The sequence below is a fragment of the Mchenga conophoros genome, linkage group LG15 (genome assembly GCF_057382185.1).
Source record: "Mchenga conophoros isolate Kocher_MC1m ecotype Shallow Benthic linkage group LG15, M_conophoros_male_GT1.1, whole genome shotgun sequence".
NCBI classification, from domain to species: Eukaryota; Metazoa; Chordata; class Actinopteri; order Cichliformes; family Cichlidae; genus Mchenga; species Mchenga conophoros.
In genome coordinates, this window is record NC_140540.1 from 42,716,903 (window position 1) to 42,739,364 (window position 22,462).

Genomic DNA, 22,462 nt, shown 5'->3' on the forward strand with positions numbered 1-22,462 from the left:
ATAAATGCCGATATGCTAAATCCCCCCCTTCATGGCCTGCTCTTAAAAACGACCTCTCCCTGTTCCGTAAATCTCTTAAGCTAATAAATAAGCCCCAAGCAATCAAATTGCATAGATTTTTAGAAGAGTTTGATTTTTCTTAGCCCCTTATTTAAGTTATGAGTCTTGTTTATGGAACCTCACTTTTAGAGATTTTATGATCCCCCTTGTCTTCTTTATTTCTGTTCCTTGTTTTTCATTCTTTTTTTTTTTATTCTTATTTATGTTTGTATTGGTTATTCATCTTTTTATATTATTATTATGTAGATGTGTGAATATGGATGTGTATGTATGCATATGTACATGTATATATATGTGTGTGTATGTATGTATGTTTACTTTCAGTTACTGTCGATTTCATTGTGGTGTATAGGAGATGTGATTCTGTTCTGATTGATTTATTATGTCGCTTGTCTCTTTGAGATTGTCATTGTTATTGTTCTAAATAAAGTTCATATTAAAAAAAAAAAAAAATACTGCAGGCTCAGCTGTAAACACAGAAGTGCCGTAGAGGGCAGCAGAGCGCCCGCGGCGTCTGCCTGAATAACTACCGAAGAAGAAGAAGAACTAGGCTGCAGTCAGCTGACCGGGCAGAGCGAGAGCTAAAGCTAACGCTACGTCCGGCCGGTGCACCGGGACTTCCTCCGGTTTGTTCCCCGGGGTACCCCCTCCTGAGAAGCGGATCATGGCGTTCATCACAGCCAGCTGGAACCCGCTGGGAGACGCCTTTTACCGGTCAGTGAGCGCCCACTGTGTCGGTCTTTCAGCTGCTAGCAGCGAGGCTAATGTTTGCTGACAGTCAGCTGACCGCAGCTCCATCCGTGTTATATACACCTGTGTTTTCTGCAGTTGTGTGATTGAGCTGTTTAAACAGAGAAATCAGCCTGTAACCTGCGCCTCTGCTTGTCATTTGACCCTGCTAAAGCTGGCTTCAGAAGCTTTTTCCCTTTAATGACGTTTCCTGAACACACACGTCACGTGAGAGGACTGACGTCCATGACGAAGTGAGCAGGAGGTTGTAGCCCATCAGAGTCAGGGTTTACTCAGGTCGGCAGGTGACATTTGTGTGCAAGTGACAGGTGAGCTTAAAGTGAGCAGAAAGTGACCGGAGGCTGGAATAGTGTTAGGCAGATAGGGGGAGGAGCCTGCGGGGGACCATGGGGAGGGGTTTGTTTACATTAATGTGTACTTTCCTGTGTACTACTGCAGTAAGACGGATCTGTATGAGATGAGCTGGAGTCTGCGTGATGGACTCAGAGACAGTCTGGTGGCTGCAGCTCCATACGGAGGCCCCATCGGTACAAACTAAATAAAACTTTATGAAACGCTGCAGTGAGATAGTTTTTTATAGTCAGATTTAAGGCTTTGACCCCTGACCTCTGTCTGACCCCTCAGCCCTGCTCAGAGAACCTCAGCGGCGTTCTCCGAGTTCTCGTCCTCAGCTGGAGATCTACTCTGCGTCAGGAGGCACCGTTGCCAGCTTCCCCGTGAGTAGCACCTGACCACACCCGAAGACAGGTTGGGTCTCTCTCTGACCCGTCTCTCTCTCTCTGTCTCCGTCTCAGTGGAAAAGTGGTCCAGTGGTCCAGCTCGGGTGGACGGTCTCTGACGAGCTACTGTGTATCCAGGAGGACGGCACGGTCCTGATCTATGACCTGTTTGGATCCTTTAAGAGACACTTCAGTATGGGACAGGTCAGCACACCTGAGTTTGTTCCTCTGAATAAATGAAGCTGCTCAGACGATGTCACTGATCAGGTGACCTCTATCTTTAAACAGGAAGTGGTCCAGAGTCAGGTGATGGAGGCCAAGGTGTTCCACTCCCCTTATGGAACAGGTATTGCCATAGTAACAAGCTCCTCCCGTTTCACCTTGGCCACCAACATCGATGACCTGAAGCTCCGGAGGTTACCTGAAGTCCCAGGTAACACCTGACTCACCTGAGATGGTGTTTTCACTGCCACGGTTAAGCCTTTCCACCCTTACCTGTCTGTCCACCTGTCTGTCCCTCAGGTCTGCAGGGAAAGCCATCCTGCTGGGTAGTCCTCACTCAGGACAGACAGACTAAAGTCCTGCTGTCCAACGGACCAGAACTCTTCATCCTGGACAACACGTCCTGCACTGTGGTGGTGAGACATGTAGAGACAGGTGAAGTCAGTAATGCTCAGTTTAAGATCGTTCTAACCAAAACCAGTCTGAGACGACGTTTGTCTGACAGTCTTCGATGGTGATGCTAATCCACAGCCAGTAATCTTCACACTCAGATTTGTCCTCATCTTTCTTTTACCTGTCTCACTGCCTACCTTTGTGTCTCTCTTCAGTGTCCTCCAGGCCTCAGTCCTCAGGACGGCAACATTGTCCACATGTCTGTGTCTTTCAGCTATAAATACCTGGCTCTCCTCACTGACAGTGGACACCTGTGGACAGGCTTGTCCACCCTACAGGTGAGCAGCTGTTCTGGCCAATCAGCTTTTCAGATATCTGTGAAGCATCACCTGTGGAATGACTCACAGGTGATGCTTCTGTATGCAGGAGAAACTGAGTGACGTCGACACCAAGAAGACCATGGCGCCCAAGCAGATGTTGTGGTATGTGTGACCTCTCGTTTACCTGTGCTCTTATTTATTCAGCTGCTCACCCGTCGAAGCTCTTCTTTTACACCCGTTTAACCTGGAGTTTACCTGTTTGCCCAGGTGTCGCAGACCAAAGAGCCAACAGCCATCTGTGGTGTTGATGTGGGACAGACTGCTCCTGGTGGTCGGGGTGTGTAATGAGACCATCCAGTATCCTTCAAACTTCACATCTGAACATGTTCAAATACACTTCAGGTGTATTAAGGTTCTCCTTGGAGTTGTGCAAAGCAGCCGGTATTTGTATCTGTTAAGGGGGGAAAAGTATTTGTGTTTGTATTTGAGTAAAATTCAAAATAGGTTGAAAAATCAATTTTTTTCTTGTTTATGCTTCTGATTTACGTTACAGTGTAAGTATTCTTTAATTATATCCATTATAATAAATATGGATATGCAATATTGGTTGGTATTTTTCCATAAATACAGCAATGAACATTTAACAAGGAACGTCATTGAAAAGAAAATAACACAACAGCCATTACCTCATCCATGGTTAAACCAACAATTAATAAAATATCATTGTGAACATTATGAACAGACAGAATTAAAAACAAATAATACTTCAAAGAACTGTTCTTCTGAGAGAACATCTTTCTAATGCACAGAACTAAACTTTATCAACCCCTGACTGGGAGATGTGGCAGAACAAAAGTTGTATTCTATATAATACTGTTAAACCAAAAGATGCAGCCCTGCTGTTGTCAACTGTCTGCCTAAAAACAGACACAAAGGGTTTTTTTGTGTTTTATGTTGACCATAACTCAACCATATTTCACTTTGAAGAAGATGTCTTCTGCCAACATACTCTCAGTTAAGTTTCTCCATGTAGTATTTTGTGATCACAAGCTTGTCCACATGTGAGGGCAGCAGTCTGGAGCGTTGTGGGGACAAGATACCTCTGCTTGTTGGGGCAGGTGCGATATTTCATTGCCACATGAGCCAGGGCTGCAGGGTCTGAGGTCAGTGATTCAGTGCTGTCCTCAGCTAAGTAGCTCTCAACTATCTTGCGGAGGTCATAGCACCAGATGAGGCAGATTTGGCTTTTTTGCCCGCTGGCCTCACTCTCAACTGAGGATGAGCTGGGTGCTTCAGGTACCCCAGAAATAGGGCTGTTCGATATAACGATATATATCGGATGGAGATTTATATATATGTCTATCGTTTCCTATTACGCTATTGTTTGTTTCGTGTTGTCGTAAAATAAACTGTTTACAGAAATATTTTTTCATCGTTTTGATGGTCACTGTAGTGGCTATATTATTTTCTTAAAGTTCTCTCTTTCTCTTTTATTTAATATAACCACACTACGGACGGACAAGCGCCTGTTTTTATGCGTTGTCATTAGCAACAACGTCGGTAAAACCATCACGTGCCCTCTTGTTTATTTTCTACATAAACTTTTCACAATAAAGCTCAAGATCCTCTTGAGACTTTTCAAAATAAACTGAATCACGTGAAACAGTATGCAGAGAGTTTACGGATGAGAAGCAAAAACGGCCCGTCAGGTGCTCATGCATCAGTTAAAACACTCGACTCCAGCTACACGACGCCCAGCTGGAAACACTTCACGCAAGTTGAGCTGCCCGAGATTCACAGAATTTATAGAAAATGTTAAATTTTTGTGATTTATATCGTTATCGGACGATAGTGTCTTATATCGGGATATGAGATTTTGGTCATATCACACAGCCCTACCCAGAAACATCATCCGCTTGGAGTTCTGCATCCACCTCTGCAGACACATCTGCCTTGAGCCTGTCAAACTCGGATGACATGGGCAAGCTCTTAAATTGGGGATCCAGTAGGTTGGCTTTAAAGTAATGACCCAAGGAGTCATCAAAGACAGCCTGGAAGCGCTGAGCCAACTCAGACTGCAATATGGTCACCATTTTAAGTGCCTCGGTACATCCACATCCACCTTTAGGTTTTGAGAGCCTGCGCACAAGGGATGACAGAGACAGAGAACCCACATCCTCACACACAGTACCTCCCAGATCCATCTCTGCACTCATGGTAGTCAGTGGTCGTCTCTGCTCCAACAGTCACTGGAGCATGTGAAAGGAGGACTTCCACCTGGTTGACACATCATGCACCAATGTGTTCTTGGGAAGGCCAAGCTCTTTCTGGAATGCCAACGAGCTTGGTAGTTGGTATGGAGGTGCAACCACTTCGCGAAGCTTGCAAAAAACTTTTATTCTCCACTACTAAGTTGGGCATCAGGTCAAGGCAAATAATTTCTCCCACTGTGTTTGTTATTTGTAGTGGGTGGATGGGTGTATAAGCCTGTTTTGCATTAAATGCATCTAATATAGGTGATTGAAACTGACTTGCAGGGGCAGAACATGGCTGTGATGATGATTTGGTGCTGTTGGAGAGGTTGGCACACAGTACCAGGAGAGGATGCTTTAAGTGCATGTGATTATGCATAACAGATGTTGACAGATGTTTGATATCTCTGCCTTTGATGTGACTTTTGCACACATTACTTGTAACTTTGGTTTTATCTGCAGCACTGACTGTAAAATGTTTCCACACAGAACTTGAGCAAGGTTTTTGGCTACTGGAGGACACTGTGTGTCACTCACCTCTTTACACGTTACTCACTCACTCGTGCCCTGCGTTCTCATGAGGAAACGCAGCTTTTTGATATAAAGTTTTTCTCGTTCCCAAATACAAATATTTTTAAGTATTTGTTCAAAATAAGTATTCGTGAAAAACATGTTATTTGTGCCTTTCTGAATACCGTATTTGGGTTCGGCTCCACCCCTAGTTCTCCTGGAGCTCGCTCAAAAAAGTTCTCTTAGAGCTCATTTAGGTTCCGCTGGAGCTCCTTCTGGGTTTCTTGTTATAGCTGGTCATTTATAAACAAAGAATCATGTTCCGTGTTCGAGGATGTCCTCGTGAGTCATTCTCTGGTGGTTTGACCCTTGACCCCGGCCTTCAGGTATCCCATTGAGGATCCATGTGTTTTGGTGGGAGAGATGGATGGAGTTCGAATAATCAGCTCGTCCAATCAGGAGCTGCTGCAGGAGGTTCCTCTGGTCTGTCAGGACATCTTCAAGATCGCCTCCATGGCGCCTGGAGCTCTGCTGTTGGAGGCCCACCGGGAGTACGAGGTACATCATTCAGTACCACATTAGTACTACAATACTGTCCCATTAACACTGTAATACTGCCACAGTACAACATCAGTACTTGTAAGTCCACTCCATTACATCACCTTAATACTGTCATTCACTGATGTCCATGTACACATGTAGTACGGGTACACATGTAGTACGGGTACACATGTAGCACGGGTACAGGTCTGTCAGGCCTGACATGTGTTTTTCTGTCTTTGCAGAAATCGAGTCAGAAGGCGGACGAGTACCTGCGGGAGATCAAGGAGCAGAGCATGCTGGGAGAAGCAGTCAGACAGTGCGTGGAGGCGGCAGGTCACGAGTATGACACCAACACCCAGAAATCCTTGATGAGGGTGAGAGCGTCCGTATGATCTGTTTTAGCATGTCAGGGTAATGCGACCTGCCCTGTACTATGACCTGTCCCTGTAATGTGGCGTGTCTCCCTCCAGGCGGCGTCCTTTGGGAAGTGCTTCCTCACAGACTTCAGTCCGGATCAGTTTGTGACGACCTGCAGGGAGCTGCGAGTGCTGAACGCCGTCAGAGACAGCAGCGTAGGGCTGCCACTCACGCACACTCAGTATCCTCTCAGTCTGCACAGGTGCATCATGGGAGATGCAGTGTGTGGTAACGTCTCACTTTGTTCAGAGTCAGGGGCTGCATCCCTCGTCACGCCGCTGTGACCCATTCTTAGCTTTAGGATTCAGCTCAGACGGGTGTGTTACCATGGTGATGAATTCCTTGACCTCTGACCTCAGATTCAAACAGCTGACTCTACAGGTGCTGATTGACAGGTGAGTGAACTCATCGAAATGTCTCTGAGATCTCATGTTACCCCTCCACCTCTCACTCACCTGTCTTTCTCTCTCTTAGGTTGGTGTATCGGCAGTTTTACCCATTAGCCATCGAAGTCTGTCGTTACCTGAAGATCCCTGATTATCAGGGAGTCAGCCGAGTCCTCAAACACTGGGCGTCATGCAAGGTAACTGTCTCACACCTCGCCCACCTGAGACTGTTTTCACATGACTGATTGGTGTGACGTGTTTGCATACGTGTCCAGGTGCAGCAGAAGGACCTAACAGACGATGCCATAGCACGAGCAGTGTGTATGAAAGTGGGAGACTCACCTGGGGTTTCGTACTCGGACATCGCAGCTAAAGCTTATGAATGTGGACGAGCAGAGCTCGCCATCAAGGTGAATTCTACAGAGGTTTGGAGGGTTAATTTCCATAGTATGTTTCAGTGGTTCAGGCCGGAGTCTTTCTGTGTGGAGTTTGCATGTTCTCCCCGTGTTTGCGTGGGTTCCCTCCGGGTACTCCGGCTTCCTCCCACCGTCCAAAGACATGCAACTTGTGGGGATAGGTTAATTGGATAATCCAAATTGCCCATAGGTGTGAATGTGATCGCGAATGGTTGTCTGTCCCTGTGTGTTAGCCCTGCGACAGACTGGCGACCTGTCCAGGGTGGACCCCGCCTCTCGCCCTATGAGAGCTGGGATAGGCTCCAGCGCCCCACGCGATCCTGAAAAGGATAAGTAGATGGATGGATGGTTCAGTGGTTTTTGGACAGATTTGGAGCCAGGTTTCAGCTGGATGGTCACTGCCCATCTGCTATATTCAGCAGGGATATTGATATTGAGTGTGGTCGAGTGTTTTTCAGTATTTGTCCCTGTGTGTCTCTATGAAGCTCCTGGACTTCGAGGCTCGGTCTGGAGAGCAGGTTCCTCTGCTGCTGAAGATGAAGAGGAGTCAGCTGGCTCTCAGTAAAGCTGTAGAGAGCGGAGATACCGACTTGGGTGAGTGTTTCAGCCCCACACCTTATGTGTTTGCCAGATGGATGATGTCACACTGACAGTTGGCTGTGTGTGTTGTCAGTGTACACAGTGGTGTCGTACCTGAAGAACGAGATGAACAGAGGAGATTTCTTCATGACTCTGAGGAACCAGCCGGTCGCTCTCAGCCTTTACAGACAGGTGCACCCAACTTCACCACTACCGCTCTCCTCCTCCTGGTTTACATTTGGTAATGTGTGTCTTTGTTTCCATTTGTTTGCTGTCAGTTCTGTAAGCTGCAGGAGCAGGAAACTCTGAAGGACCTGTATAACCAGGACGATGACCACCAGGAACTGGCCAACTATTACGTCACTGCAAGCTACAGGGAAAAGGTAAGGACTGCTAACCGTCACGCCCAGCAGAGATTAGACTCGTCCATCATCACTGTAATCACCTGTCTGCTGTTCACCTGTCCATCTGCAGAGGTTGGAGGGCCGGCTGTCTCTTCTGCAGAGTGCTGTCGATGAGTACAACAAGGCCAAGAATGAGTTTGCAGTAAAGGTAACAAACGAACAATAAGACGTGTTTGCAGGTGTGTGTTTGTACCTGATGCTCAGGTGTGTTTCACTGATTGGTCTGCAGACCACAGAGGACGAGATGCGTCTGCTCCGTTTTCAGCGCAAACTGGACGATGAGAAAGGGGCGGGGCTTCTTGGACTGTCCCTACAGGTAACTACAAGGGGCGGGGCTCCCTGGCCAGCTGACGTTTCCCTCTACCAGTTACCTCCACCTGCATGCTCTGTGTTCTCAGTCTCCATCACCTGGCAGTACTCCAGGTTACTTTAAAGAGGCCAGTGTGGTCGCTCCGCTTTAAAGTGCTCCTCCTCAGATCATTACAGACCCAGACTTCCTCCATGTAACTTCTAAGTTCTGGGACAGCCAATCAGATTGGCCAAATCCGCGGTTTGATTTAAGCAACTGATGAAAACTTGTTTCTGCTGATTGTGACCATAGTTACATCTGCTGTGTGTGTGTGTGCTGTGATGTCACTTGCTGTTTGCAGGTGACCATGGAGACGCTGTTGTCATTAGGACTCCACAAACAGGCAGAGCAGCTTTACAAAGACTTCAGAGTACCTGACAAAAGGTGTGTCACTGAGGCTGCGCTGTTATTGGCTCTGTCTTTTACTACAGTCTTTCCTGTCTGTCCCTCTCGCCTGTTTGCCTCTCTCGCCTGTTTGCCTCTCTCACCTGTTTGCCTCTCTCACCTGTTTGCCTCTCTCACCTGTGCAGGTATTGGTGGTTGAAGTTGAAGTCTCTGGCGGAGAAGGAGGAGTGGGATGAGTTAGAGAAGTTCTCAAAGAGTAAGAAGTCTCCCATTGGCTACCTGGTAAGGAGAAGCCCCACCCCCTCTGTTATGTTGCATTAACTACAGGGTGGGCCATTTATATGGATACACCGTAATAACATGGGAATGGTTGGTGATATGAAAGTCATGTTTGTGGTACATTAGTATATGTGAGGGGGCAAACTCCTCAAGATGGGTGGTGACCATGGTGACCGTTTAGAAGTCGGCCATCTTGGATACAACTTGTTTTTTCAATAGGAAGAGGGCCATGTGACACATCAAACTTATTGGTCACAAGAAAAACAATGGTGTGCTTGGTTTCAACGTAACTTTATTCTTTCATGAGTTATTTACAAGTTTCTGACCACTTATAAAATGTGTTCAATGGTGCTGCCCATTGTGTTGGATTGTCAATGCAACCCTCTTCTCCCACTCTTCACACACTGATAGCAACACCGCAGGAGAAATGCACGACCAATCCACTTTCCAGGAAACTGTTCATCTAGGAATGCTCGGACCTGGCACCCATAATGTGGTGGTGCACCATCTTGCTGGAAAAGCTCAGGGAACGTGCCAGCTTCAGTGCATAAAGAGAGAAACACATAATCATGTAGCAATTTCAAATATCCAGTGGCCTTGAGGTTTCCATTGATGAAGATTGGACCCACTGTCGTTGTACCCCATTGTTACGTTTCGGTGTTGTCAGTGTGTTGTTTTTGGCGTGACTGTTATGTGTTTCCTGTTTTACTTTGAAAGTCTGTGTTATCTTAGTCTTTTCATTTTACGTTTCCCTGTCTCGTCAGTTCTGAGTTGCCCCAGCTGTGTTTCCCTCTTGTTGTCCATTTTCCTGATTGCTCCCTCTAGGTATTTAAACCCTGTGTTTCAGTGTGTCATGGTCGCGATCTCCCCCGTGTTGTAAATAGTTTGGTGTTTTGTTGTAAATAAATAGTTTGTTGTAAATAGATTTGTCGATACTTTCGTTTCGGGATTTTGGTGGTGAGCTTTAGTGGGGGGTTTTTTGTGTGTGTGTTTTTTTTTCTTTATTTTTACTTTTTTCGTGTTGCACTCCGGTTGCCTAGGCCGGGGTGTAACATGTGGGGGCTCGTCCGGGATTGCCTTCGCTGGGGGGTCCGGGGACCGCCCCAGCCTTTGTCGTCGCTGGAGGGTCCGTGGGACCGCTCCAGCCTTCATCCGCCTTCGCTGGAGGGTCCGTGGGACTGCTCCAGCCTTCATCCGCCTTCGCTGGAGGGTCCGAGGGACCGCTCCAGCCTTCGTCGTCTGCTGGAGGGTCAGTGGGACCGCTCCAGCCTTCATCATCTTCGTCTGCCTTCGCTTCAGCTGTCCGTCTCCGCTGGAGGGTCCGAGGGACCGCTCCAGCCTTCGTCGTCTGCTGGAGGGTCAGTGGGACTGCTCCAGCCTTCATCAGCTTCGTCTGCCTTCGCTGAGGGGAGGGTCCGTGGGACCGCCCCAGCCTTTGTCGTCGCTGGAGGGTCCGTGGGACCGCTCCAGCCTTCATCCGCCTTCGCTGGAGGGTCCGTGGGACCGCTCCAGCCTTCATCCGCCTTCGCTGGAGGGTCCGAGGGACCGCTCCAGCCTTCGTCGTCTGCTGGAGGGTCAGTGGGACCGCTCCAGCCTTCATCAGCTTCGTCTGCCTTCGCTGAGGGGAGGGTCCGTGGGACCGCCCCAGCCTTTGTCGTCGCTGGAGGGTCCGTGGTACCACACCAAACCATCACTTTTGTTGGTCCAGCAGTCTTGGAGGGATCCATCCAATGTGGGTTAGTGTCAGACCAATAGCGGTGGTTTTGTTTGTTAACTTCACCATTCACATAAAAGTGAATAGAAAGAGTGAAAATCTTTTGCATGAACTGAGGGTCCTGTTCCAATTTTTGTTTTGCCCATTCTGCAAATTCTGTGCGCCGATCTGGGTCATCCTCGCTGAGATGCTGCAGTAGCTGGAGTTTGTAAGGGTGCCATTTGTGAGTAGCTAATATCCGCCGAAGGGATGTTCGACTAATGCCACTCTCCAGTGACATGCGGCGAGTGCTACGCTGTGGGCTCTTGCTGAATGAAGCTAGGACAGCCACTGATGTTTCTTCATTAGTGACAGTTTTCTTGCGTCCACATTTTGGCAAATTCAACACTGAACCAGTTTCACGAAACTTAGCAAGCAGTTTGCTAACTTTAGCATGGGAGATGGGTGGTCTCGTAGGGTGTCTTGCGTTGAAATCTGCTGCAATGACCTGGTTACTGCGTTCACCAGATATTAACACAATTTCGATCCACTCCTCACGTGTTAACCTCTTCGACATGTCAATGGCTGTGAACAAAGAGAAACTTGTAAATACAGCGGGGAAAATAAGTATTTGACACATCAGCATTTTTATCAGTAAGGGGATTTCCAAGTGGACCATTGACACAACATTTCCACCAGATGTTGCCATCAAGCCAAATATTGACGTCATACAAACAAATCAGAACATATAAGTATACAAGTTAAACCACAATAAATAAAGTGAAATGACACAGGGAATAAGTATTGAATACATGGAGATAACAAGGGGCAAAATGACATAGAAAGCCAGGAGATCACCTGAAATCTGTCAGTATTGATAGAGAAATCCTGTCCCCTATCAGTACTAATTGATATCAGCTGCTTTAGTCCTAATTGATGGCCTATAAAGGCTCCTCATTACCCAGAAGGCACACAGGAAAGACTTCATGATGGGTAAAAGCAAAGAACTCTCTCAAGATCTTTGTAATCTTATCGTTGAAAAGCATTTTGATGGGAATGGTTATAGGTGCATTTCCAGAATGCTGAATGTTCCTGTGAGCACTGTGGGGGCCATTATCCGGAAATGGAAAGTGCATCAGTTCACCATAAACCTGCCATGATCAGGTGCTCCACGCAAGATCCCTGTCCGAGGAGTCCAAAGAATAATCAGGAGGGTTCTCCAAGAGCCAAGAACCACTCGGACAGAACTTCAGGAAGACCTTGCATCAGCAGGTACTGTTGTTTCAAAGAAAACTATAAGCAATGCACTGAACCGCCATGGCATCCATGCACGCTCACCACGCAAGACTCCATTGCTGAACAAAAAGCATGTCAAGGCTCGGTTAAAATTTGCGCAACAGCATTTGGAGAAGCCTGTGGATTATTGGACGACTATAGTATGGTCAGATGAAAGCAAAATTGAACTTTTTGGCAGTCATTCTACACACCATGTTTGGAGAAGAAATGGCACTGCTCACCACCCCAAGAACACCATACCAACAGTCAAGTTTGGGGGTGGAAGCATCATGGTTTGGGGCTGCTTTTCAGCAAGGGGTACTGGCAGACTTCATATTATTGAAGGCAGGATGAATGGAGAGATGTACCGGGACATTCTGGATAAAAATCTGCTGCCATCTACCAGGAAGCTAAAAATGAAAAGAGGGTGGACATTTCAGCAAGACAATGATCCCAAACACAAGGCCAAGGAAACAATGAAGTGGTTTCAAAGAAAGAAAATCAAGTTGCTTGAATGGCCCAGTCAATCACCTGACCTAAATCCCATAGAAAATCTATGGAGAGAACTGAAGATTAAAGTTCATAAAAGAGGCCCAAGGAACCTTCAAGATTTAAAGACCGTTTGTGTGGAAGAATGGGCCAGAATCACTCCTGAGCAATGCAGACGACTGGTCTATCCATACAAGAGGCGTCTAGAAGCTGTAATCACCAACAAAGGCTTTTCTACAAAGTATTGAATAAAGTGTGTTCAATACTTATTCCCTGTGTCATTTCACTTTATTTATTATGGTTTAACTTGTATACTTATATGTTCTGATTTGATTGTATGACTTCAATATTTGGCTTGATGGCAACATCTGGTGGAAATGTTGTGTCAATAGTCCACTTGGAAATCCCCTTACTGATAAAAATGCTGATGTGTCAAATACTTATTTTCCCCGCTGTAACTCATGAAAGAATAAAGTTACATTGAAACCAAGCACACCATTGTTATACTTGTGACATTACCAATAGGGCTGCCACGACTAATCGACTAGTCACGATTACGTCGACTATCAAAATCGTCGACGACTGATTTGTAGTCGACGTGTCGTATGAAGCTTTGTAAGATCCCAACAGATGCAGGAATAAGTAGTAGGATTTAAGAGTGTAATAACGGACTGAAACAGAAGATGGCAGCACTTCATGTACAAGGATGCCAGCTGCCGTTAAACCCCGAAGAAGAAGAAGAAGAAGCTCTGTCCCAGAATTTATTGGGTGGATGCCGTAGGCATCCACACTATTGAGATCCTGTTTCTCTTTATTCTTTATCCTTTATTATTCTAGTTGCTCCGTTTCTTTGCCGCTTAACTACTCCCTCAGTTTTCAGCCGATTTTTACCATTCAAACTCTAAACTGTTCTGCTATTTCTGCTTTCGACTGCTATATCTTTTGGTACTTATTACTATTATACTTTTTAAAATATTACACTTTTTTCCTTTAATTTGTCCCATTGAAATGAATGGGAAACTTCTACAATTCTGCTAAAACTTGCTTGTCTTTGAAACTTAACTACTTCCTCATACTTTCACCTAGAAACTCCATTCAAACTTTAAAACGTTCTCAGATGATTGGGCTATTCCTGTGTGATTCAGCTTTTTCATATCTGTTACCGTTTTCATGTAATGACTCTTTAAGTTTTCAGTTACAACTTTGTGATTTTTCAGAAAATACATGTGTTGCTATGGTTGCTATGCAATTAACTCCCACTGCACACTCGTCCGTTCTGAATTTTCTCTTCATGTCTGAACAACTCCTTGCTACTCGCTCAATTTCCACTCAACTTCCACAAATTATACATCAAAACGTAGGTATTTTTGCTGGCTTTAAGACAGTGTCACTATAATTATTGTGAGAGTTACGTTTTTTTCACAATTTGCCTCGAAGTGACACATGGTCTAAAAACTCCCCATTCAAAGTCTATGGGGAGGTTGTGAAACTCAGAGCTGAAATACTGAAACTGAAGGCATTTTCAAATCGTCATATCTCCTTAACGAAGCAAAGTTAAGACATGAGGCTTGTCCCTGTATATCTTCAGACACTCCTGACACTCACAATTCAAGAATTATTTTCTCACCTATTACCGTTCTGAGATGAGTTAGACTTGTTTGAGGGGTGGAAATCTGTCCTCCTCTCATTTTTCAAATTCCGAAAATGAAGCCGTTTCTTCTCTCGTCATATCTCCGCGACGGAGATACAAAGAGCTATGTAAATCGCAGTCAAAGTACACCAAAGTCCGCTGATTCACCCAGTGCAAGAATTATGCTTCTATCCCACCTAGTTTTTGAGTTACACGACGTTTTGTAACTCCAAAAAACGGCGTTTTTCGCGTCTTACCGCGATCTAATTCTGACTCCTCATCACCCTTTTTTTCAAAGCGCCCGCCCCCTTAGAGGTGGCGCGATTGGTAATGACACCGCTCTTCAGACCAGAGGTCGTGGGTTCGATTCCACCTTGGCCCACGTTTTTTTTTTAACTACAAATTTATACACTATCACAGACCGGTAATTCATATTGATAATTTATTACAATTCTGCAAAGTTTAATGATTTTAGCAGCTTTTCTAATATGGACCTCAGATTCTGGTTAACAGTCTATGGCAGAAATACATACAAGTACACAGCCTGATGAAGCAGACAGAAGCAGTACCTCTGATTGGTTCCGCAGTTTCACCTCTTATCAGCACAAATCTCACCCTCTTCTGCTGTTTTCACCTCTTTTCTGCTAATTTGAGCTTCTGTTCCACAGTGCACTCAGCCTCTTCTGCTGTTTTCATTAGAATTTTAAGCTTTTCCACCTTTTTTCAGTTACGTGAGAACCAGTTTGGCTCAATGAGTAGCTGAAAAATATCAGCCTCTTCTGCTGTTTTAGCAGGATTTCAGAGTTCAGCTTTTTCACTTGTTTTAAGCACAAATTTCAGTTTCTTTACCTCATTTCACAACAAAGTTCTTCCTCTTCACCTCTTTTCTGCTAATTTGAGCTGCTGCTCCACAGTGCACATTTTCCCTCTCATCATATCTTTGCTTGTGACCAGAACTCATTTGGCTCAGAGGGTAGGGCATCTGTCGTGAGACCCGGTGGCAGAGGTTCGAATCCTACCTGTGACAGCTGCTACACATGTTCACTGCTTGCATGCGCTCTGCTTTCTTGACACTCTCCAGTGTGTCATTACACATACAGCCATCTTCAGCAAGCACTTCTGCTTCTACACTTCTTTTCAACTCGGCTTTTTGCTTCTTTACCTCTTTTCAGCAGAAATTATTCCTCTTCACCTCTTTTCTGCTAATTAGAGCTCCTGCTCCACAGTGCACTTAGCCTCTTCTGCTGTTTTCATTAGAATTTTAAGCTTTTCCACCTTTTTTCAGTTACGTGAGAACCAGTTTGGCTCAGTGAGTAGCTGAAAAATATCAGCCTCTACTACTGTTTTAGCAGGATTTCAGAGTTCAGCTTTTTCACTTGTTTTAAGCACAAATTTCAGTTTCTTTACCTCATTTCACAACAAAGTTCTTCCTCTTCACCTCTTTTCTGCTAATTTGAGCTTCTGCTCCACAGTGCACATTTTCTCTCTCATCATATATTTGCTTGAGACCAGAACTCATTTGGCTCAGAGGGTAGGGCAGCTGCCGTGAGACCCGGGGGCAGAGTTTCGAATCCTACCTGTGACAGTTGCTACACATGTTCCCTGCTTGCATGCGCTCTGCTTTCTTGACACTCTCCAGTGTGTCATTACACATACAGCCATCTTCAGCAAGCACTTCTACACCTCTTTTCAACTCATCTTTTTGCTTCTTTACCTCTTTTCAGCAGAACTTCTTCTGATTCACCTCTTTTCTGCTAAATGTTTAGCCTTTTCACCTCTTATTAGCACAATACTAAGCAGCTTCTGCTAATTTCACCAGAATTGTCAGTCTCTCCACCTCTTCTTTGTAAGAATCAGTTTGGTCCAGTAAGGTGAGACGCCGCCTATAGATCAGAAAGGCCAGGTTCGAATCTCGCTCCGGGCAATGTTTTTTGTTTTTTCAACTTTTTCTGCTTTTTTCAGCAGAAATCTTCAGCGTAAGGCATCCACACAGCATTTTCGCAGGAAATGCAATTTTTTCTAGTTTATAGCTTAGTTTCCAACAATGGCGGCAGCTAGAGGGCATCCACACTATTGAGTTCCTGTTTCTCTTTAAACTTTATTCTTATAGTTGCTCCACGTTTTTCGGCACTTAACTACTCCCTCAGTTTTCAGCCGATTTTCTCCGTTCAAACGCTAAACTGTTCTGCTATTTCTGCTAATTCCAGCTATATCTTTTGGTGTTTATTGCTATTATACTTTTTAAAATATTCCCATTTTTTCCTTTTTTTTGTCCCATTGAAATGAATGGAAAACTTCCACAATTCTGCTAAAACTTGCTTGTTTTTCAAACTTAACTACTTCCTCATACTTTCACCTAGAAACTCCATTCAAACTTTAAAACGTTCTCAAATGATTGGGCTTTTTGTGTGTGATTCAGCTTTTTCATATCTGTTACCTTTTTCATTTAATGCCTCTTTAAGTTTTCAGTTGCAGCTTTGTGATTTTTCAGAAAATATACAGTGGGGCAAAAAAAGTATTTAGTCAGCCACCGACTGTGCAAGTTCCCCCACCTAAAATGATGACAGAGGTCAGTAATTTGCACCAGAGGCACACTTCAACTGTGAGAGACAGAATGTGAAAAAAAATGCATGAATCCACATGGTAGGATTTGTAAAGAATTTATTGGTAAATCAGGGTGGAAAATAAGTATTTGGTCAATAACAAAAATACAACTCAATACTTTGTAACATAACCTTTGTTGGCAATAACAGAGGTCAAACGTTTACTATAGGTCTTTACCAGGTTTGCACACACAGTAGCTGATATTTTGGCCCATTCCTCCATGCAGATCTTCTCGAGAGCAGTGATGTTTTGGGGCTGTCGCCGAGCAACACGGACTTTCAACTCCCGCCACAGATTTTCTATGGGGTTGAGGTCTGGAGACTGGCTAGGCCACTCCAGGACTTTCAAATGCTTCTTACGGAGCCACTCCTTTGTTGCCCGGGCGGTGTGTTTTGGATCATTGTCATGTTGGAAGACCCAGCCTCGTTTCATCTTCAAAGTTCTCACTGATGGAAGGAGGTTTTGGCTCAAAATCTCACGATACATGGCCCCATTCATTCTGTCCTTAACACGGATCAGTCGTCCTGTCCCCTTGGCAGAAAAACAGCCCCATAGCATGATGTTTCCACCCCCATGCTTCACAGTAGGTATGGTGTTCTTGGGATGCAACTCTGTATTCTTCTTCCTCCAAACACGACGAGTTGAGTTTATACCAAAAAGTTCTACTTTGGTTTCATCTGACCACATGACATTCTCCCAGTCCTCTGCTGTATCATCCATGTGCTCTCTGGCAAACTTCAGACGGGCCTGGACATGCACTGGCTTCAGCAGCGGAACACGTCTGGCACTGCGGGATTTGATTCCCTGCCGTTGTAGTGTGTTACTGATGGTGACCTTTGTTACTTTGGTCCCAGCTCTCTGCAGGTCATTCACCAGGTCCCCCTGTGTGGTTCTGGGATCTTTGCTCACCGTTCTCATGATCATTTTGACCCCACGGGATGAGATCTTGCGTGGAGCCCCAGATCGAGGGAGATTATCAGTGGTCTTGTATGTCTTCCATTTTCTGATGATTGCTCCCACAGTTGATTTTTTCACACCAAGCTGCTTGCCTATTGTAGATTCACTCTTCCCAGTCTGGTGCAGGTCTACAATACTTTTCCTGGTGTCCTTCGAAAGCTCTTTGGTCTTGGCCATGGCGGAGTTTGGAGTCTGACTGTTTGAGGCTGTGGACAGGTGTCTTTTATACAGATGATGAGTTCAAACAGGTGCCATTCATACAGGTAACGAGTGAGGGACAGAAAAGCTTCTTACAGAAGACGTTACAGGTCTGTGAGAGCCAGAGATTTTCCTTGTTTGAGGTGACCAAATACTTATTTTCCACCCTAATTTACGAATAAATTCTTTACAAATCCGACCATGTGAATTCATGGATTTTTTTTTCACATTCTGTCTCTCACAGTTGAAGTGCACCTCTGGTGCAAATTACTGACCTCTGTCATCATTTTAAGTGGGGGAACTTGCACAATCGGTGGCTGACTAAATACTTTTTTGCCCCACTGTATGCGTTGTTATGGTTGCTATGCAATTAACTCAGAGTGAGAGCTGGTGCTTTCTGAAGTTTCTCTTCATGTCCAAACAACTTCTTGCTACTCGCTCAATTTCCACTCAACTTCCACAAATTATACATCAAAACGTAGGTATTTTTGCTGGCTTTAAGACAGTGTCACTATAATTATCGTGCGAGTTACGGTTTTTTCACAATTTGCCTCGAAGTGACACAAGATCTAAAAACTCCCCATTCAAAGTCTATGGGGAGGTTGTGAAACTCAGAGCTCAAATACTGAAACTGAAGGCATTTTCAAATCATCATATCTCCTTAATGAAGCGAAATTAAGACATGAGGCTTGTCCCCGTATATCTTCAGACACTCCTGACGCTCACAATTCAAGAATTATTTTCTCACCTCTTACCGTTCTGATGAGTTAGACTTGTTTGAGGGTAGGAAATCTGTCCTCCTCTCAGTTTTCCAACTCCGAAAATGAAGCCATTTCTTCTCTCGTCATATCTTCCCGACGGAGTTACAAAGAGCTATGAAAATCGCAGTCAAAGTTCACCAAAGTCCGCTGATTCACCCAGTGCAAGAATTTTGCTTCTATCCCACCTAGTTTTTGAGTTACACGACGTTTTGTAACTCCAAAAAACTGCGTTTTTCGCCTCTGAGCGCGATCTAATTCTGGCTGCTCATCACCCTGTTTTCCAGGCGCCCGCTCTCTTTCCCAGTGGCGCAGTTGGTAATAAAACGGATCTGAAGATCAAAGGTCGTGGGTTCAATTCCACCTTGTCCACATGTTTTCTTCCACTACAAATTAATACAGTATCACAGACCAGTAACTCATATTGATAATTTATTACAATTAAGCAAAGTTTTATGATTTTAGCAGCTTTTCTAATATGGACCTTAGATTCTTGTTAACAGTCCATGGCAGAAATGCATACAAGTACACAGCCTGCTGAAGCACACAGAAGCAGTACCTCTGATTGGTGGACTGAAATTGAGCAGAACCAGGTTGTTGTGCCTCTTTTCACCAGAAAGTTCAATGTTTTCTCAGCCTCTTCTGCTGTTTTTAATAAGAATTTTAAGCTTTTTCACCTGTTTTCAGTTATATGAGAACCAGTTTGGCTCAGTGAGATGAGTATGAGATGAAATTCTGCTGATTTACCTCTTTTCTGCCAAATCTTCAATCATTTCACCTCTTATCAGCATAATTCTCAGCAGCTTCTGCTCTTTTCAGCAGAATTCTGATCATTCACCTCTTTTCAGCAGAAATTCTGCTGATTGAACTCTTTTCAGCAGAATTTTCACCTCTTTTCTGCCCAAATTCTGCTCATTCACCTCTTCTGCAAAATTTTCAGCCTTTTCACCTCTTATTATCACAAATCTCAGCTGTCTTCAGAAAAAAATTCTTTTGAGCAGAAATTCTGCTGATTCATCTCTTTTCAGCGCAACTTTCTGCTTCTTTACCTCTTATCAGCAGAAATTCTGCTGATTCACCTCTTTTCTGCAAAATTTTCAGCCTTTTCACCTCTTATCAGCACAATTCGCAGCAGCGTCTGCTCATTTCAGCAGAATTGTCAGTCTCTCCAACTATTCTTTGCAAGAATGAGTTTGGCTCAGTGAGCTAAATAGCTGCCCTTAGACCACAAGGGCCAGGTTCAAATCCTGCTCAGGGCAACGTTTTTTTTTCTTCAACTTTATACTTTTTCAGCTTTTTTCAGCAGACATCTTCAGCGTTAAGGCATCCACACAGCATTTTCGCAGGAAATGCAAATTTTTCTAGTATTACTCTTTTATTTTGTGACCCAGAAAGAATAATAAGTTTTACATATTTTCAGGTGAGAATGTAGCTGTGTAAACCTCAAATATCTGCTCAGTTTATCAAGACACCACATATTTTCAAAAGTGCTCTGACGTTTTCGGAGATGTCTGTTTCCCACCCGCACGATAGCTAGCCGGGGGCAAGGCTCACTAGAGCCGGTGAGAACACCGGACTCCCGGCAAATCGTTTTCAAACCCACCGCCGTCTTTCGCTACTCAGGTTAAACATGATATATAAGTTACTTAGATAACTTAAAAATGTTATTGTTTGTTTTTTTCAGTATTGTATTTGTTCCTGAGTAAATCGGTTTGGCTGAGATTAAAGTTATAGTTTTTACACAACTGAATAAACGTCAAGCAGACAGCTGATTATCAGAAGTGTGAGATGCTCGAGAATTTACTCCGGTGTCCTGTTGTATTTTAGATGGCAAGTTTATTAAACTTCACTGAAACAATCTCCAAATTTCATTAAACTTTAATAAACTATCATCTTGTCTTTATTTTTAGTTAGCACATACCTTAAACACTTAAAGCTGTAAGCTAGTGATAGTTATATAAGAGCAGATGCATGCTGGTGCAATAAGCTGTACGTTGTACGTCCAATGGATGATGATCTGATTAGTCGACTAATCGCAAAAATAATCGGTGACTAGTCGACTATCAAAATAATCATTTGTGGCAGCCCTAATTACCAATAAGTTTGATGTGTCACATGGCCCTCTTCCTATTAAAAAAACAAGTTGTATCCAAGATGGACAACTTCTAAATGGCCACCATGGTCACCACCAATCTTGAGGAGTTTGCCCCTCACATATACTAATGTGCCACAAACACGACTTTAATATCACCAACCATTCCCATGTTATTACGGTGTATCCATATAAATGGCCCACCCTGTACATTTCCCATGAGTCTTAGCGGGATCTCTTCTTCAGGCGTTTGTTGAAGTTTGCATCAAGTGTAACAACAAGTACGAGGCCAAGAAGTACGTTTCCAAGGTGACGCCTGAGCAGAAGGTGAAGGCCCACCTGGCCGTCGGGTAAGACACCTCTGTGACATCATCACACAGCACAGGTGGGAGCACTCATGTAACTCCTCCTCTATTCCCGACAGTGACCTGGAGGGGGCTGCGGATGCTGCCATTGAGCGCAGGAATGAAGCTGAGATTGGGGCAGTCCTCTCCAGATGCTCCGCCTCCAACAGCCTGGTGATCGAGCGGCTGAACCGAGCTCGGGCCGCCATTGCCAAAAAGTGAGCTTCCACTCTTGAGCATGACGTTGGTGGGAGCCAGCTGCTGTTACTGATCAGAGACTGTGATTGATTACTGATCAACTGATGCTTTCTTCTTCCCTTCAATTAAAAGCTTTGACTCTATTCACACTCGAGCGCCACACCTGGACAGAAGCACTTCCTGCTGCTGTCCCTTCACAATAAAAGCTTCAGTGTGTAGCATGGCCGGTGTTATATTGTGAAAGAGGACAGTAAGTGTCCAAGCTGACCGCATGTGTCACTTTGTATGATTTTAAATGTTGTTAGTCGATCAATAAACATGAAAATCACAGGGTGCAGTTCTCAGTCTGACCACCGGGAGGTGACAGAAATATAAAAAGCCTCTTTGTTCTGTAAATAAAATCCTTTTCTATTAGTGCCCACTTGGATCAACTCTCCATGGTTTTCAGGATTTTCCATTAGATCATAGTACTTGGTAGCCGTGTTGTACCAAGTGTTCCTGAGTCTGAAGAAAAGCCACAGACCGAGCTGCAGGTATGTTGTCTCCTCCACGTCCACTTTTGTGGTAGTGTTCGTTTCGCATGCTACATACATTATGAGATACTGGACTGTAATGAAAACCAGTCGACCCGAGTATATATCAATGGGAAAAGGGACTTAAAAACAAGTTTGTAAACGAGTTGATTCTGTTTGTCTGGACGCAGCCTTTTCAGAAATGTCTGCCAACCTCACAGCACCTTGGTCATTCAGTGGGCTCTGTCGTGTTGGCGCCGTGCAGCCCCATGCATGGGGTGATCCGCGTTAACTCGCTAATGGAGATTTGCCGCTTTAATGCGGTTACGGCGTTAACGTCATATTAACGAAGACAGCACGTGTGTGTGTGTGTGTGTGTGTGTGTGTGTATATGTACAGTATTAGATTTCATTTTTCTACTACTGTAACTGTGGCTTAGCAAGCTTTCTTAGTGTTCTTTTAAACTCTGTCATAACAATTAGTTATACTGAAAACTATTTTAAAATTAGGCTAATAGGGAAACCACATGGTATTGTTTAAGTCAGTGGTTCCTAAACTTTTTTTGCTAGGCCCCCCTTTGTTTTACAAGAAAAATGTTTCCCCCCCCCCCCCCCCCCCCCTTGCACAAACACATCCTCCAACCACACACGCCCATATTTTGTTTTCAAACTCCATTGCGGTTTATTTCACACCTCAAACCTTTAGTAAACAATTAAACAAGTAACAGTAATCTGCAATAAATTAAAGGTAGTAATAAAATACATTACT

General features: G+C 44.5%; 1 protein-coding gene across 2 annotated transcripts; it reads left to right on the forward strand.

Moving 5' to 3' along the window:
* Window positions 1-548: 548 nt before the first annotated feature.
* Window positions 549-21,603, forward strand: vps16 (VPS16 core subunit of CORVET and HOPS complexes). Of its 2 annotated transcripts, XM_085246502.1 has the most exons (25): window positions 549-774; window positions 965-1,118; window positions 1,249-1,337; window positions 1,435-1,526; window positions 1,605-1,733; window positions 1,818-1,962; window positions 2,052-2,167; window positions 2,360-2,482; window positions 2,571-2,626; window positions 2,732-2,821; window positions 5,613-5,784; window positions 6,012-6,143; window positions 6,240-6,367; window positions 6,546-6,581; window positions 6,661-6,769; window positions 6,848-6,982; window positions 7,474-7,582; window positions 7,662-7,759; window positions 7,846-7,950; window positions 8,042-8,119; window positions 8,201-8,287; window positions 8,622-8,704; window positions 8,851-8,947; window positions 20,887-20,990; window positions 21,065-21,603. In XM_085246502.1, exons 3-25 carry the CDS (start codon window positions 1,268-1,270, stop codon window positions 21,204-21,206), a joined length of 2,436 nt encoding a protein of 811 aa, XP_085102628.1. In that variant the 5' UTR covers window positions 549-774; window positions 965-1,118; window positions 1,249-1,267; the 3' UTR covers window positions 21,207-21,603. The 2 variants fall into 2 exon arrangements, with proteins under 2 accessions (XP_085102628.1, XP_085102627.1); XM_085246501.1 differs by lacking the exon at window positions 965-1,118 and having other exon boundaries at window positions 550-774.
* Window positions 21,604-22,462: the final 859 nt, after the last annotated feature.